Source organism: Phalacrocorax aristotelis, chromosome 1 (assembly GCF_949628215.1).
Source record: "Phalacrocorax aristotelis chromosome 1, bGulAri2.1, whole genome shotgun sequence".
NCBI lineage: Eukaryota > Metazoa > Chordata > Aves > Suliformes > Phalacrocoracidae > Phalacrocorax > Phalacrocorax aristotelis.
Genome location: NC_134276.1, coordinates 75437160 through 75453859, shown reverse-complemented (window position 1 = coordinate 75453859; position 16700 = coordinate 75437160). Strand labels below are relative to the sequence as shown.

Genomic DNA, 16700 nt, shown 5'->3' with positions numbered 1-16700 from the left:
AACACAGTAGGTGTTTAATGACTTGCTATGGCATTATGGAATGTAATCTTAGGTCTAGTTTTGCATCTGTAAGTAGCATAGCCTTTAAAACAGGCAATGTAAATTCTTAGAATTCTGTAATCGCTTTGAGTAAACAGTTCTTTGCTATTAATTACTGACTTTCAGCATTGAATACTGGTTTCGCTGCATGGATCTTGATGGGGATGGTGCTTTGTCCATGTACGAATTGGAGTATTTTTATGAAGAACAGTGCCAAAAGTTAGATAACATGGCCATAGAGCCTTTGCCATTTGAAGACTGTTTGTGTCAGATGCTGGATCTTGTGAAGCCACAACATGAAGGTAATAAAATCCTTTTCTATCTGTAACTTCTGTTTCTCTGGATTTAGAGTTGGTGCACCTTTAAGAGCACTCAGTTGATCATACAAAGAATATGCCTTTAAGTTGTCTTTTCTCTAAAGTCTCTTAGTGCTTATTAATTTAATGGTCTTCCAACGGCAGTCCGGCATTCATTTTCATACTAAAATTTAATATGCTGCTTTAAAATTCCTTGTAGACTTTTATTTTCGTCTTGTAGCCATGTTTAGTCTTAAATGAAATATTGTCACTATCTGGCTGAGGTGATGCTCTCAAAGCTCTTGACTGTTCTCTTCGCTTGCCTCTTACCTGTTCCAGTACTGATTTAATTGAGATTTCTTCAGAGGGAACAGTTTCTAAACAGCGTTTGTCTCTGTAGATCACTAATGACTTACTTTAGGTTACAAGGCTAAGCTGCCCTTAGGAAATCCATATCAATGTCAAAGGGTTTAAAAATAACTGAATACTAAACTGTTCTTAGCTTTTGGCTATTTTCTGTATTCATTTGAACCTTCATAGACCTGCATTCTACCCTCCTGCATTTTACTTGTGTGGTCTTCAGCCAATGAAACCTGAGTTTACATTTTACACCTGAAAAAAAAAAAAGAAAAAAAAACTCAAGCTGGTAAAACCATTGTAGCCGTGATGGATTAGTCTTCAGGGATTTGTTGAACTCAACACCACTGAGGTCTCAACACTTTACCACAGTTAATGCTAATAACCCTTATTGTGGCTATACTTTTTAACATGAATTTCAGTGTGTAAAATGACTTGTCATACAGTCTGGTTGCTATTGTACAATCTGTACAATAGACTCTGCATTGCAACAACTGTAGAACTTGCCTGTCTGCTCTTCAAGTGATTGATAGGAGTAGCAACCTCCTCCGCATATCCTAATGTTTGCTATTTTTATGGTAAAAGAAAATTGTTGACAATCTTATTTAACGCTTTTGTTTAGCCAATGTAATGTGCTAGTGTTTCACATTTAGATACTTCTAGATGAAGCACTGAGTCTTTCTTGCTTGAATTTCAAGTATCACTTTAGTTGAGTGTCAGAGGGTGGTTCTGTTCACTGTATATAAAATTATGGTTAGAGAATCAATAATAGTTTTGCTTATTGCCCACCTTCTTTCTAGTATGAAGAATATTTAAATTACAAGAAACTTAATTTTATTTTAAAAAGGCAGTTGTCTTTTGAGACAATTTTTTGCATGCTAAGGGAATTGAAATAGCTCAAAACTAGAACTTAAAGCTTCATGTTCCTATTTAAACCAGGTTAATACAGATTTGCTGGGTGAAAAACACATTCCTAAAGGCAGGTGAAAAAATTTGTAAATTAAAAAGGACTGTTAAGTATGTTTTGGCTGGAAGCTCAAGCCTAGATATCAGTGAAATAAAGTGTTAGACCAGCACTGTATAGTGCATGAGGGGTGGGGGGCGCATTTGAGATGAGGTGGAGTAAGCTCCAAGGAAAGCATTTCCTATATGGTTGCCTACGATAGTCTCCCAAGCTTAGGGGTTCCCTTCCAGTCTGGGACATGATGCTTTTGAAAGACAGACATTGGCAATAATATTTCTGTTCTGCATTTCAAATGAAACAAGATTGATGTATCTGTTCTGTATCATGAAGATGACAAAAGGAGACTGTGGAACACAACCAAGATTAGAATTATTTAGGGCAATGAAAATGAAAACAAATTGTGAAGGGTTGATGGTTTGGTTTTTTTAATATAAAAACTGGGTGGTGTTTGAAAGGTGGATTAAGAAAAATTCTTCTGCCACTTTCCTATACAGAACTAGCAGTATAAAATGACATTTCACTTTAGATTCAAAACAGAAGAAGGCGCTTCCATACATTTATGGTTAAATTACAATACAGGTTGCTACAGGGTGCTCTGTGTACCAAAAGGCAAATTCTTTAATTTGTGGAGACCTGAATTTAATTTTCTCAATTTCATTCTCTTTTTGTTGATCTTTAAGAGACAATGTAGGCATCTACCTGTGTGTTAGGCTTATGAGCTCCCATTGCAATAAATGGAAACTGAAGCTCAAACCAATGAACCAAATATAGGTGTCTAACTTAAACTGGGAGCTTATATAACTGGGACTCAAATCAGTTGCTTGGTTGTGGAGAGTTGCTGCCACTTGAGATGGCCCAATACACCAGACATCTGTGTGGGTCTGACAGATATGACACAGGTGCCATGAGGGGTTTATGTCATTCTGGAGCACCAGCTATAAGCCAGGCAGAATACATTAAGGCACTTCAGATGGCGGCAGACGCAAGTGTGGTGACCACTTCAAAATGGGATTCAGATTTTGCTTCCCTCTGATGTCCTTGAGTTATACTTTGTTAGAGGGCGGGACAGAACGTCAAGGAAATACTGTTCTAAGTCTGGCTCTTACTGAACTCTTCCATAACGTCTGCAGTTAGCCCATCTTTGACGACAGAAGGCTGGCTGTATTTGAGGTGAATCAATAACGGGGAGTTTAAGGATTGCCATCTGTTGTTCCTTGTATGTCTGGTATTTTTCAGTCTTTCTGCCGAAGCTTAGTATTTAACTTAGAAATAAGGTAACGTTTCTGAGCAACCTGACAAATACTTCTAACACTGAATGAATCAATTGATTTGAGTCTTTAAGGTATCACTTTATAAAAAACAAACAAAAGACCTCTGAGCATTTAGCTTTTCTCTCAAGCAGTAAATATTGATCAGGCTGGACAAGTGTGGCAAATTAGTCTCTATGAAAAATTCAGTTATGAAGCACAGTCACACACTGTCATCTTTGTCATATGTTTCGTCTTTTCAAGTCAGGGAGGAGAAAGGGCTGCTGCCAGAGGAGATGCCTACCTGCTACTCAAACACTTCTTGGGAAGGAATGGCTAGCTCACTGGAGATTTCTGTCTCCTGAGGAAGCTTATTCAATTAACTTAAATGATCTTCTAACAGCTAAGCGAGGTAGACTGCATCTCGCTCCAACATACTGAAGGGCAGTAGGAAAACGGCTAAAGCAAGTAACAAATCTGAAACACTTAAGTTCTGTCCACTTTGAAGGACACTTCTCTAGGTGTGTATTTCATCTATTCACTTCCCTCCCATTGCGTTGAGCATCAGTGGCAAATGTTCTTGAGCATAATGATGACTTAACTTTTGAATAACATTCCTTCTTTTTGGAGAAAGGATAGTTTCAGCTTTAAATATCTTATCTCGTGATCTTCGTTACAGGAAAAATTACTCTGCATGATTTAAAGCGTTGCAAGTTGACAAATGTGTTTTTTGATACTTTTTTCAACATTGAAAAATACCTTGACCATGAACAGAAGGATCAGTTTTCTGTGTTGCGGGTGAGTATGAAGCTTTAAAAGTTTCTTTAGCTACATGCTCAACAATTAATAAGTTTTTGTGTAACTTGAAATGTGATTGTTCAGGATGGTGAAGGTGAAAGCCAAGAGGTCTCTGACTGGGAGAAGTATGCTGCTGAAGAGTATGACATCTTGGTGGCAGAAGAGGCGGCAAGTGACCAGTGGAATGACGGGTAAGAAATGTAACAGGAGAGCTGGTGCGAATCCTCTCTAACGTAGAGCCTCACCATTGCTATCATCCTTCATGCTATTTTTGTAGAATGCTGCTGTTTGCCATGTTTAGCCATGTGCTCAGTGAGGGAGGAAGAACCTCGCTTGTATCTTGAATTAAATATTCCTTTACAGTTTGTGATCATATTGGCTTTGTCAAAGAAAAGGTCCCACTCCAAATTTTGGGAGGAGAGAAGATTTGAAAAAGTTTCAATTCTAAACAAAATACAGTGTTACTTCTTGTAGCTTCTTCTTAAATGGATGAAGAGCTTCATTAAGAACTTTTTGGGGGAAAAATTGTCACTTCAGAACTCAAAATTATATCAGCTTACAAGTGGTTTTTCACAGTTCTGTAAGAGTAAATAAGGTAAGAAATCTTGCTGTTTCAAAATCACTCCTCTACTTCTGCTGTGTAGCTTCCAAAACCTCTTGGATTCCAAGTCCCAGATTTGCTGTTCATTGTTTTTCTTATTTAAAAAGATAAGGAAAACAAGTATAAATTCAAACTTGTTTTAGGCCTTAAATTGATAGAACTGTTTAGAGAACACATATTTTTCTGCACTTCCTACCTCAATATTCATTCCTGCATTTCCTACATCAAAGCTGCTCTCTACAACTTCCTGAGGAGGGGACGTGGAGAGGGAGGTGCTGAGCTCCTCTCCCTGGGATCCAGTGACAGGACCCACGAGAACGGCCCAAAGCTGCATCAGGGCAGGTGCAGACTTGACATTAGGAAGCATTTCTTTACCGAGAGGGTGGTCAAACACTGGAACAGGCTTCCTAGAGAGGTGGTCGATGCCCCAAGCCTGTCATTGGACAATGCCCTTAATAACATGCTTTAGTTTGGTCAGCTCTGAAGTGGTCAGACAGTTGGACCGGATGATTGTTGTAGGTCCCTTCTGACTGAAATGGTCTAGTCTATTCTAATACTCTGAGTTTATTGTTTAGACTAAATTATTTTACATTTCTGTATTTCCCACTTCTTCCCCTCAAGATGTCTGCTCTTGGTGAAGATAAAAAGCTGCAAAATTCGCAGCCAGTATTCTTGGGGTCAGATCACTTCATTTCTAAAAAAAATGTGTTCAAGGTGTACTAGAAACCATGCTCCTATGGCTGTACACAGAAAGTGGACAAAATAGAAACCAAACTACAAAATGCTTTTTAAGTTAAACTTTCAGCTTATATTTTAAAATATATCTTAAATTTTCACTCTTCAGTAAATTTCTAACAGGTCTTGGACACTTAGTTTTTCAGGTGCTTCCATGAAGGTTGCTCTCCATGGTAGAGGCACAGTCACCTTTATATTTCCATACAACTACAGCTTAAGTAATACAGATAATATTGTGGAACTAATGGTGTATAAAGCAGAATCCCAATAACCTTAAAACTTGGGGGGAAAAAAAAGCACCTTCGCTGTGTAAATACGCTCCTTAAGGAAAGGCAGTGTGTTAGTGTAAGAATAATGTAGTGGAGCACGCTGGGATGTGGAGGAGAGATGATGTATGACGCTTAAAAACATTGAGTTTCTCATTTCTTTTGAGCCTGGTGTTTGTAAATTCGGGCGACTCTGGTTGTAGGTTGCCCCTGCTTCTGGCATTAGCGGATTTATGACAGACCTAGTAGGAAAAACCATGATAACTAAAAATATTGCACAGCCCAAAAAATCATGCATTTTATTTAATTACTTTCTGCATCCCTAGTTGGGTTTGCATAGGCCTTAGCTTCACTGTTGGCCCTCCGCACAGAAGGATGAAAGCTTTTATCCAAGAGTTCCTGAAGTTTTCGTGCTTTGTTTCCTTGGAGTATGGTTTGTAATGCTCACTGTCTCCTCTCCATTAACTACCGCTTTGTAATTTGTCAGTGTTTCAAGATTCTTACATATGGTTGTGTATATGATGTATTTGGATTGCCTGAATAGAAACAAACATGTTATGCTTCATCTTACTGATTTCTGCCTACCTTTATATCAGAAACTTGTGAAGGCTGCATTTAAACGGCTGAATTGAGATTATTTAAAAAAAAAAAAAAAAGCAAAGTTAGGGTGTCTTCCAAATACTTTACCAGATAAGCAATGGAATCTAAGTTGTGAGCAAATAAATGACAACCTAAAGAGAAGGAAAGTATTCTGATCTGGCTCAGACAGGCATTGACAAATGTGACGTAAAGTTTGAATGCTTTCTAAAAGTGAAGGTCAGCAAAAGTGTCTTCAAAACTCAATACAAAAGTAGGACTGTCCAAATCTTTCTTTCCTACAAATTTCCTGAAGAATGAACCTTATTTTCTATTGCTGAAGCTGAGAGAAATACAGGACTACTAAAAGTTTTGTGGCTGCTGTTAGAGTCTAATGAACAAAAACATAGACAAAAATTAATTATGAGTATTTTAAGTTACTGTGTTGTGCGAAAGACTTCCTTAAAATCACTTACTGTACTTAGAGGGTTGTAACGCCTGCCCGAGCTGCAGTGGCTGTTTGACAATCCAGTGTAATTTTTTTATTATCTCTAAGGTAAATAGTTTTCCTGTCGTTCCTATGAAAGCAGTTGATCTGAATCTTGGGAGTAGTATACAGAAATCTCGAACTAGGCTGATTTCTTTGCATTCACATGAGCATTAGAAATGCAAGGAGGGCAGGGGAAAAAAAGGGACTTTTCAGAGGTGTTGGTGCTGTGTGGTTACATTTTCATAAAAACCTCTGTGCTGGGAAGTAGCAGTAGACTTTCTAATACTGTGAGAAGTAACTCAAATAACTTTAGTGCCCAAATGTGTAAAACTGGGAGAGCGCTTTTCCTTAAATATCTTGGAAAGGAGTAAAAATGATATTCCGTGAGACCACTGGAGCTTTGGAAGAGAGTGGGATTTTCATTTGGTCCGATAATATTTGAATAACAATCTTCAGAGCATGGGATGGATGGATGGAACCTACAAATAGTGTGAGATCCTCATGCTGTCATTTTTAATGACTGGAAAAGCTACTGTCATGCCTCTGTATCAGCATGCAATAAACAAATCCAAAAGGTGCATTCAAGACGTTGCTGTTCAGAAAAGAAAAAAATCTATCCCAAAAAGGTGGAATTAATGGTGTAGAAGACTATAAATTACAGGTTTGTGAGCCAAAACTGTTGTTATGGTAGAATGTGCATCTTTCTCCCAAATCCTTGGTTAGAGATGTGTATCTCAGTCAAGTAACTCTTAGGGTGCCTTTTGTTTCCTGTTCAAATCAGTGGTGAACTTGTGGGAGAATCCCAGTGTGTTCTGTTGACCTCCTGTGCCCTGACAGATGCTCACACAATTGAGGCTTTAATACCCCTGGGAAGGATGAAACGACAAAAAACGAACCAGGAACTACTTGGCACTCAGTGCTTTATCTTTACCTGATGATGTTATCAAAGCATCTTTTGTTAATTTCTTTTACTGAAAATGGTGGTGAAGCGACTTAATATGTTGACTAGGTTTCTCCCTGAAGTGTTTCAACAGGATTGCGTTCACAACTGAAAATGCTGTTCTTCTTCCCACCTCTGCTATAAATGCTACTCTGTTTCAGTCTTCATAGTGGATTCTTAATATTTAACTCTCTGCCTCGTGGCGTTCTCTGAAAGAATACTTCCGATAACTACCTAATGCCACTGTAGTGTCACATTTGAAGAACGGACACCGCAGAGTCTAAAGCTCGTTCTTTGCCTAGTCTTGTTAAGTAGATGGAAATAATCACCTGCGAGATGAGATTCAGTTGCACTTGGGAAGATGTGCAGGAACCCGAGTCAACCTAGCCCAGGAAACGGTCAGTTCTTTAATCTGACATCCAGAGATTTATGTTGAATTTTTTTAAACAGCTATCAATTACAGATTGATCCCACCTAAACGGTGCTGAAACACATATTTTTAAATATCAGCCTTCAGCAGCTTGAGTTAGTTAAGCATTACATTATCCATCTGTTCATCTTCGCAATCGGCAGGAGGTTATCCGTAATTGTAAACAAGCGGCTTTTGCTTCCTAGTGTCTGCTTTAAATACACAGTTGGTTGCTATCACCTCCTCATGCCCGTGTGCATTTGAATAACTCTTTCAGTATTCTTTCTCTTTGTATCTACTACAGGTGTGGTTTGTTCTTCCTAATTCAGCCTAACTTCAGTCGTCTTGGAAAGAACTGGAAGGGTTTCTGTCAAGCACTTAAGTCTTGAATTTGACTATTTCTAACTTAGGAGCAGTCGCCCGCTAGAGCAGTACGTGCTTTGAACCCTTTCAGTGAAGCTGCGTATCTCACTAGTGTGAGTTCTGCACGCGATGGGAGAATAAGCCAGCTTAAATTCAAGTAATTATTACAGAAACCTAGTGCTGCTTCTGCTTGCAGGTTTCTTTACTGTAAATACCAAATACCGGAAATCATGCCCTTCCTGCAGGTGCCTTGTTAGGGTTCGAACACTTGGGTGCTTCCTAACATTGTGAGACTCATTTTTGGTTTTTTGCCCATTCCTAGGTATGAAGCAGAACTGAATCCTGAAGACCATCAGAAGGCCAACGTCCTAAAGTATCAAATGGAGAAAAGACCGTTTTTTGAAATGCCTTCCCATCTGGCCGATGTAGACTTGGATGAATACGACTACGAAGAGGACTTTGAGTAGCGGTTACTTACGGTCAGCACTTGCAGGAGAGAAGGGACAGTCTGCAGCAGGTCTGCTACACACCTATACTTTTCAGTGGGGTTTGTTTCCAGGAAGTCAGCTTAGTTTTGTGCTCAAAATATTTAATCACTACACTACCTTTTAAATAAAAGAAGCGTATTTGTATGGAATGATGAAACTTTTTGTACTTATTCCTTAGTCTACAGTTTGTAAAATAGATAAAAATATTTATTTACAGATGTTGCATAATTCCTTTTTGGAAGAGTAACAATATTTGACTTTAGAGAAAAGTAATCTATTGTTTGAGAACTGTATAATTCTTTTTAAGTTGGTGTGTGGTGCACTGACCATCTCCATCCGCATGTGAACGGCTGTTCCTGCCCTGGTGTGGGAGGTACAGGGACAAGTTTCACCTGGCCAGCGCTGCTTATCCGCTCCCAGACGGCCCTGGGGTTTTTATGCCTCGGCAAGGGAGAGACGCGACTGTGGGGGCACGATTTGGCTCTCATTTACAAATAGTTCCATTTGATGAGCTGAGCACATCAGTGCACAAGGAAAGCGAACGCCTGAGACGAGTTGCTTCTCTTCTCTGTAGTCCTTGTTTGCCCCAACTTTAATTTTGCCTGCCCTTTTAAACTTCAGTCTTTTCATTGATGTTCATTATAGATTATTTAATAATGAAGTCTGTTTTAGTGTTCATACTTGATCCCAAATGAGTGTGTTCATTCATGTAGAAGGAACCAATTTTTTTTTAAAATCCTTTGTATAAGTGGTACTTGATCAGTGATGTGCACTAATTTGTTGTGGGCATTCAGTGCTTTTGTCTGTCCCCCCTTTCAGTTGTTTGCTATTGACACATTCCATGGATCTTCATCAGTGTCACAGCAGCTTGAAATTGTTGCCTCACTCTTACTGTTAAACAGATTTTGTTGGAGAGAAAAAAAATGTATAAAAAGATGTAAGTTATTTTTTGGTTGCAGTGTAGATCTATTAAAAATGTTTAGATATTATGTTTGTATTTTCAAATAAAGATTTTCATACATGTAATTTAATGGTTCTAATTATGTTATGCACTGCACACAATTAACTTCCTATGATTAAAGAACCATTTAGGCCAGGATGGGTTACACGTGAATGCAGTCTTGGTTTGATAATTACACCAAGCTGCATTTTCAAAGCAATTAAGCTCTACGAGGTTTTTCTTCATCCAGAAGACAGGGTTGCTGGACAGCCGGAAGTGGCACAGAGCAATCCATTGCAGGGAGCGACCTACACACCTCTATCTTAGGGATGAGTGGCATTGCTTATCAGCTGTACCAGGGCAAATCTAGTCCTTTCAATGCCATTCAAAGGACTCTTAAGAATAAAATCAGGGTTGATTATTCAAATTTTAATGGAAACTCATCAGTGTCAAACTTCTAGCGCTGGTGAGATACCTTTCACTATGTGTCCCCAGTTTAGAGTTTTTCAACAGCCAAGACAGAGCCTTTCGGTTGAGCTCTGTCCCCCAAGGTGCTGTGGGAAAGGATGGCCAGCTGCCTTTCTAGAAGCTGATCCTGAAGATCTGCTGCTGTTCAAGAGGTGGGGGCTCGCTGCTTTTCCCTGCCTGAAACCCTTCAGCTAGATGGACACACACCACCCCTCCCACACCCCACTTAGAAACAGGGCTTGTAACTGGCAGGTACAGCCAAGGGCTTTCTCCTCACGCACCACCTTTTCTCCATGGAACAGCGTGAGCTGCGGTGCCAGGAACGGCGCTGCAGCGGAGCCTGTTGCTGCTTTGTGAAACACAAAGTGCCTCTTAAATCCTGCTCCCTATTATAGTTTTGATAACCACGGGCCTGTTTTCCTAAAGGATGTGCGCAGCTCTAGTATAGAGCAATTTATGGTGGTATTGGGTAAGGGCCTTTTCTTGCAATACGCGAATTACAAAGTCTACTGAACTTCCCCCCAGAAGAATAATTCCCAGCCCTACTCCTTCATTACAAGAATTAGAGCATCTGCATGTTTGATGTGGTCCCAGGAGTTAAGTGTTTTCTTAGTCTAAGTCCAGCTGTAGTCTGCCTGCCTGGTAAGTGCTTGGGTCTAGAGCCACGGATCCAGATGGACGAGAACATCGCTGTCACAGACCAGGTGTAGGGGAGTCACAAGGGACGTGAGAGCAAGCCGAGCAGGGTGAGAGGTGGCATTAGCTTGTGGAGCGCTACCTCTCCCCACACGTTAGCCTACTGCATACTTACCTACACGAAATGCAACATAATGGTTTTATGATTGCCTGGGAGCCGTTCTTGGCTTTCGCTTCCGTGTTCACGGGAGGTCGCTCGTCAGCCTGGCAAGTAACGGGGCAAAGCACAAGGCCAGCAGCACTGCTGCTCGTCTGGCTCCAGACACGGTGTGGGAATAGCACTTGCATGTCCAGCACAAATGGGTAGCAATGGTTATGTAGTTTATTTTACACAGTTACAATCCAAAATATATATACACACACATCTATAAAATAAAGGTGAGTGATAGGGTTAATGCAGTGTACAATCCCATACAGCAGTGGCAAAGGGTCAGGAAAAGCAGCCAACACACACCAGCCTCCAAAACACTCTTGAGTAAAGAACAGTTCCCAATTCTTAATGGGAATACTTGTTCTGAAGGGCCATATTTACAGCCTATTTACATTGTCTTTTCAGGCTTTATATTTTCCAAGTAAATACCACATGATCACTGTGCATGAAGGATTTCTTCCGGGGAAAATACTCAGTCAACTGGTCCACTGTTTCTTTCTTTGTTATGTAGAAGCCTTGCCGCAGGTCTCCTGGGAACATGTCCTGACCCCCCGCCACAGACCACTAACGCCATCGCTGTAAGCGCTAGAATTTAGAAATACTTTTGGAGGATTTGATCCAGGTTTTCCATCTCCCAGGCACGAAATGGCACTGCCACTCCACCGGCCATCACCCAGCAGGTCACAGCTCGGCCAGGCTCCTTCCTCCCTGGGGTCAGGTGCAAGGAAACAAGTAGATCTCCATCTTGGCTAGCTCAAATGGTAAAGGGTACATCCAGCAGCACGCTGCCCCCGCTGATCTGAGCAAGCTTGTCTCGTCTAGTTTACAGAGTCTTTGACTCAGTATTTGTCAATACCCCGATTCCAATCCGTAGGTTGGGAATTGTTCCAAGGCCGCATCGAGGACCAGGACACAGCAGAGTAACGAAGTGCGTAACGCCGACAACCTCAGAAGTGCAACAGCCAAATCAGTAACACCACGAACAGCAACGTGGAGCAAGCAACCGCAGTGCTAGTAACTGGCCCTGGGTGGAGGCCTACGGGCAGCGGTTTGACTTGATCCGTACCTCCTGCTCTGCCTTGGTTGATGCCATCGTAACCCTGCTTTCCGTTAAACAGTTTGCAGGAAAAAATAGTAGCGTGTTCGTCACTTCCATTTATCCTCTCAGCTTCTTAACTAACTGTCCTACACCAGAAGGGAAAAAAGATTAAGTCAGTCTCATACTATCAAGAAAACATAAGAGCACGTAAGGCATCAGAATAAAAGCGTAGCCTCTAGCCATTTAGCAGCTTGGCTGTAGCTGGCCCTTGGAAAGCATTATATTTAGCGTCCACAAAAGGAAAGAAGCATTTCTACACCACAAGGAGCCCAGAAAAGGCATTAAAGGGAAAGGCCACATGCTAGATAAGTAAGTAGTGCATTTTTTTGTATGGCTTCAATCTTGGTCCGCAGATTCAAATTCTTTTATTATCTGTCTTCAGTAGGAGCTGTTGCAAGCATGTGGTTCAAACAGTCTACTTTTTAAAAGGCATACAACTGGAAGAAAAGATAGAAGTCCCTTTTTCCTTCTAGTCCTCTTAAAAAAAATTCTAAAAAGGAGAAAAGGAAAAACAGAAACAAAAAACCAAGCCAACCCCACCACTCAAATATGCAAAGAAACCATTTCTTCAACTTCACAGGTAAAATTCATTTAAAAAGTCAAAAATCAGACAAGTCTTCAAATGTGGCTCTTTTAGATCCCAGAAGATCCCAGATAACCAGAGCCACTGGAAATGAAGGGGTTGCCTAAACCACTGCAAAAAAAAGAAAAACCCGGCTGCCCAACACAGGGTTTACATTCTGGTAGAAGTTCAGAGAGCAGGGGGAAATACAGGAGAAAAACCTGCAGGACCCGCTCAGCCCCTTGCAACGGCTGACACAGCAAACCCTTAGAGGCTGGGAGGGATGTGAAAGGCTACAGCAAAGGAAACCTCGTGGCCTCTTCTTATTTTTTCCCCCTTTCAGTACAGTCACCGCTGCAAGACCCCCGGTGTACAACAGCCTGTCTGAGTCCTTCGCTCTGCCGTCCCAAAGGGCTGAAAGCCCTCCCCTGCTGCAAGTATCCATGCCAGGGCTGAGCTGAGACCCAGGCAGACAGCTGCCGGTTTGCCAAACTATTATCTGATCCCAAAGGCAACCGGTGCCCACAAGACAAGCCCCAGGCTACGCTGGCTGCCACTCCAAGCCCACAACGTTCGCATGCTTCCCTTCAAATCCCCAGCTGGTCCGGGGACAATTTAATCTCCCCAACAGCCTTGACTGGAAAAGGGCAAGAAACAAGGGACGCTCCAGCGAGAGCCCCGGGCTGACCAGTGATCAGACACATTCCGAGTCTTTCGATCTAAAGAGCACAATGCAAACACCATTCTGAAGCAGACATTCCCTGCAAGCCATGCAGCAGTGCCATCTCTGCAATGTGTCAGTAACACGAAGCAACTGCAGCAAATGGCTCTTAATCAAGGAGCTTCACAGGATGGGAAAAAAGGAAACTGGATCCTCCTCTTAATGCATCCTAACTGGTGTTCAATGTACCTAAGGATGTCTTAGATGCTACAATAAGAATTGCCTTAAAAATGCTGATTGAGCTGAAGGAGGAGACTACAGCTGGAAAGGGAAGAGGGGAGAACCCCTTTTCTCAGCCCAAACGGGGCCACAAAAGAGCAGCCCCTTTGCTCCTAGATGGGTACTCACAAGATTCTGAACTCACATTCCCCCACCTCAACTACAGCTGTCCTCAGAGCTGGAAAACACGATCTGGAATTACCTGGTCTGCACCAATGACATCAACATCGACATCTTCAGTTGTGTCTTCTGCTTGACCCCTCTCTGAGACATCTTCTGTCTTAACTTCATCTTTGCTGCAAAAAAAAAAAAAACCAAACCACACACCTAAGTCCTGAGAAACTTTATAAGAGAGGCTGCACATTGCACAAGTGTGCTCAAGGCAGAGTAGTTCACATATTAAGATCTGCTGCCGAGATACCCATGCAAGGCAGCCCAAAGTTTCTGGCCCAGTATTTCCCAGGTATGAAAGAGGTTATGCTCTGAGGAATTTCCAACAAAGCCATTCAGAAACAAAACATTCATTTAAACAGGGGCTACCTTCATGTTTAATACAGTTTTGTTCATTTTTATTTGTATTTACCATGTCCATCCAACAAGTGTCCCAAAACCTGGAAAAGCACGCGTCTTTCTGGGATTTGTATTTCATCTTTTAACCTACCAATATGGGAAATGGCACCTAACACCTCAATAAATGAACTGTATTAAAGGAAAGTATCCCAGCTGAACACTTTGAGTGCTTTACAGAGCTCAGAAGTAGCCTCCAGACTCCCCAGTTCTGCAACACCTCTCTTCCATCCAAGTTCTGTGGGGTTTCACTCAGGCATGTCTGCGTGCTGCACACAGACATACACCTCTTTAGAAGAAAGTCACCAGTTACACAGTACTTAACAGCAGATCTGCAGAGACAAGAATCCTCTTTCATTTGCAGAGATGCAGAAAATACTCAGCATCTGGCTACAGCAAACAGCCAGGGAGCAACCAACACCATAGCCCTCTGATCCGGACCAGAGATAAGGGAATTGGGACCAGGAACCCTCCTCCTTGCTTGTCTTTTCCTCTGCACAGTCAAAATTAGTCCAAGAAGGCACGGAAGCCCTGTGACAGTGGGGGACAATCAGGCTGAAGCAGCAAATGTAGATATCAGACTGAGGAAACAAGTACAACCTGTCCTTGAGACACAGCCCGTAAGAAAGACAGGAGGGGCACACACCCGGTGCCCTTTGCCCACAGGAGTATTACAAAAAACAGAACCAGAGGTGGACAGAGAGACCCCAGCTGCCAGTACCAGGACAAGCAAAGGAGCTTGTTAAGACATAAAACTCTCACCAGTATCTTCTCCGCAGCCCTCCTGGACAAAGGAATGGCAAATGTTCCTGCAAGTGCATCTCTCGAGATTTTAGCTTCTTTCTGCTTTTCCCTGTGGCAGAGGCAAGCTGGGAAGCACACTGCAGGTCTGGGGCTTTGAGTGCTGCTTCAGTCTGGCTGGTTTCAGGCAAAGACCCTGTAACAGACAGTAAACAGGTTTGTTCTTCAGCCTCACCCTCACAGGTCTCCAGAGGACATTTCCAACATGCTCCCCACAGCAGTAAAGCAACAGGTCCAAGCTCAAAGAGGGATTTGGAGCAAAGCATTCATTTATTGAAGGAACCAGCTAAAAGTCACATAAAAGACAATCAATTTAATTTGCCCACTGGTCATTTTTGCAACGTAGATTTATGATCTTGGCCCCAGTCCATAAGTGCTATCAGTACTGCTGAGTCTACCTAACCCTCAAGAAAGGAGGGCCTTTGGGACACAAAGGAACAAGGTGACCTGAAGGCAGGTCACTGAAAAGAAAACTTCTGAGAAAGGGTGAGAGAGATAAAGTACGCTCTGGAAAAATTCCCTTCCTCCACATACAACTGCACATGTCCACAGCACTTAGCATTTTTACTGGCAATTGTTTTCATCATGGCTTTTCTACATTTAGTTAAGTCCCACCATATCCATGCAGTGAATACCTCATCATGGATTGGAAGTCCATGAGAGCTGCTGAAGTCCCGATGCAGCCTACCTAACTGTAACTCTTCTAAGTTAGGAGCATCATCTTACAGGCTCCCTAGAAATTCAACTGAAAGAAAGATCCCAGATGACTTGGCCCAGATCATCTGGGCTGAAGAGCTGAATCGACTTCTGGAAACATCTCTCTTATCTCAATTATCTACAGGGCCTAAAGCAACAACGCTCTTAACAATTGAAAGCAATGAACCAAGTCTCAATGGCACAGATGAATGCCAGATCTCAGTACAGAGCAGAATTCAAGATTATCTGAATTCAACTCACACGAAGTCTCCAGACCAACCTTCCTGCTACAGAGGGATGCAGAGGCCTTTAAAACAACAAAGCTGAAGGCAAAAGCCACAGTTCAAATTGGAAAGCCCACAACACCCAGCACACTGTGGTACTGCTAATGTAAAGCGTGAAATGCATTTTTGCTGGGACAAAGCAAATACCGCTGATCCAGAACAGGGAAGTTTTCATACCATTAGACAATTTCCTTTTAAAAGAAGACGGCTTAGATGTGCCCACAGGGGACCACTCTCCTGAACTGCCGAGGACAGAGCTCTCCTCATCTTCATTTGCCAGTAAAGAGTTTCTGTACCAAATCAACGGCTGCCATTCATCTCCTCTGCAAGGCAGTGGTTCTGCTATATACCTCTGTAAGTAACCGTACCTGGAGAAAACCAAAAGCAAGAGTAAGAAAACTCAGTATCTTTCCCCTCAATTTCTAGGGAAGCTATTGCTAGAACGGCATTTTCCCTTTACTCTCCAAAGGTGCAGACAGAACTGTCAAAGAAAAAGAAAGGGCATCCCTTTCCTCAGAAATACCTGACAGCTCTGAAATAGCTGAATTTTTAAAATGTAAAAAGCTAAAAGAGTGATTCAATTGTAGCATTAGAGCAATGCTTGATTAACAGGAATTACAGAATTACATCAGTGACTAGAAAGAATTTCCTGTGCAGGAAAAGTCACTGCCAGTTGCTGCTGCCAGGATCAGTCTGAACGGAGCAGAACTCTGCGAGGATGCAGCCCTTCTCCTGGCCCTCTTCTGCCTCATGGACTGCAACGCAAAGGAGACCCCAGGCAATAGATGCCCCTTGTGATTCAACAGTACAGCAGGTCAGGAAATGGGATGCTTATGCCACGAGTGCCTGTTTTATCACAGTTTAAAAAAAGAACCAATAAACCCACTTTTCTATAATATCATCTCAAACTCAATCCAATTCTCTCAG

General features: G+C 41.9%; 2 protein-coding genes across 12 annotated transcripts in view; one reads left to right on the top strand and one right to left on the bottom strand.

Annotated features, from left to right (window-relative positions):
- The window catches only part of PPP2R3B (protein phosphatase 2 regulatory subunit B''beta), a 51559-nt gene extending 41964 nt beyond the window's left edge, over positions 1-9595 (top strand). For both annotated transcript variants that reach the window (XM_075094310.1, XM_075094315.1), the window contains 4 exons: positions 166-341; positions 3583-3701; positions 3786-3892; positions 8404-9595. In XM_075094310.1, the coding sequence (XP_074950411.1) occupies positions 166-341; positions 3583-3701; positions 3786-3892; positions 8404-8548 (547 nt within the window). In that variant the 3' untranslated portion in view covers positions 8549-9595. The remainder of the gene's footprint in view (positions 1-165; positions 342-3582; positions 3702-3785; positions 3893-8403) is intronic.
- A 1378-nt stretch (positions 9596-10973) lies between these two features.
- The window catches only part of LOC142057681 (cohesin subunit SA-2-like), a 63284-nt gene continuing 57557 nt past the window's right edge, over positions 10974-16700 (bottom strand). For 7 of the 10 annotated variants that reach the window (XM_075094172.1, XM_075094155.1, XM_075094218.1 and 4 more), the window contains 3 exons: positions 15951-16141; positions 14755-14929; positions 14202-14523 (listed from right to left, as the gene is read on the bottom strand). In XM_075094172.1, coding sequence (XP_074950273.1) covers positions 14313-14523; positions 14755-14929; positions 15951-16141 — 577 coding nt within the window. In that variant the 3' untranslated portion in view covers positions 14202-14312. Of the gene's footprint in view, positions 12010-13627; positions 13722-14201; positions 14524-14754; positions 14930-15950; positions 16142-16700 lie in introns of those variants that run through there. The other 3 variants (XM_075094207.1, XM_075094228.1, XM_075094209.1) reach the window with 1 other exon arrangement.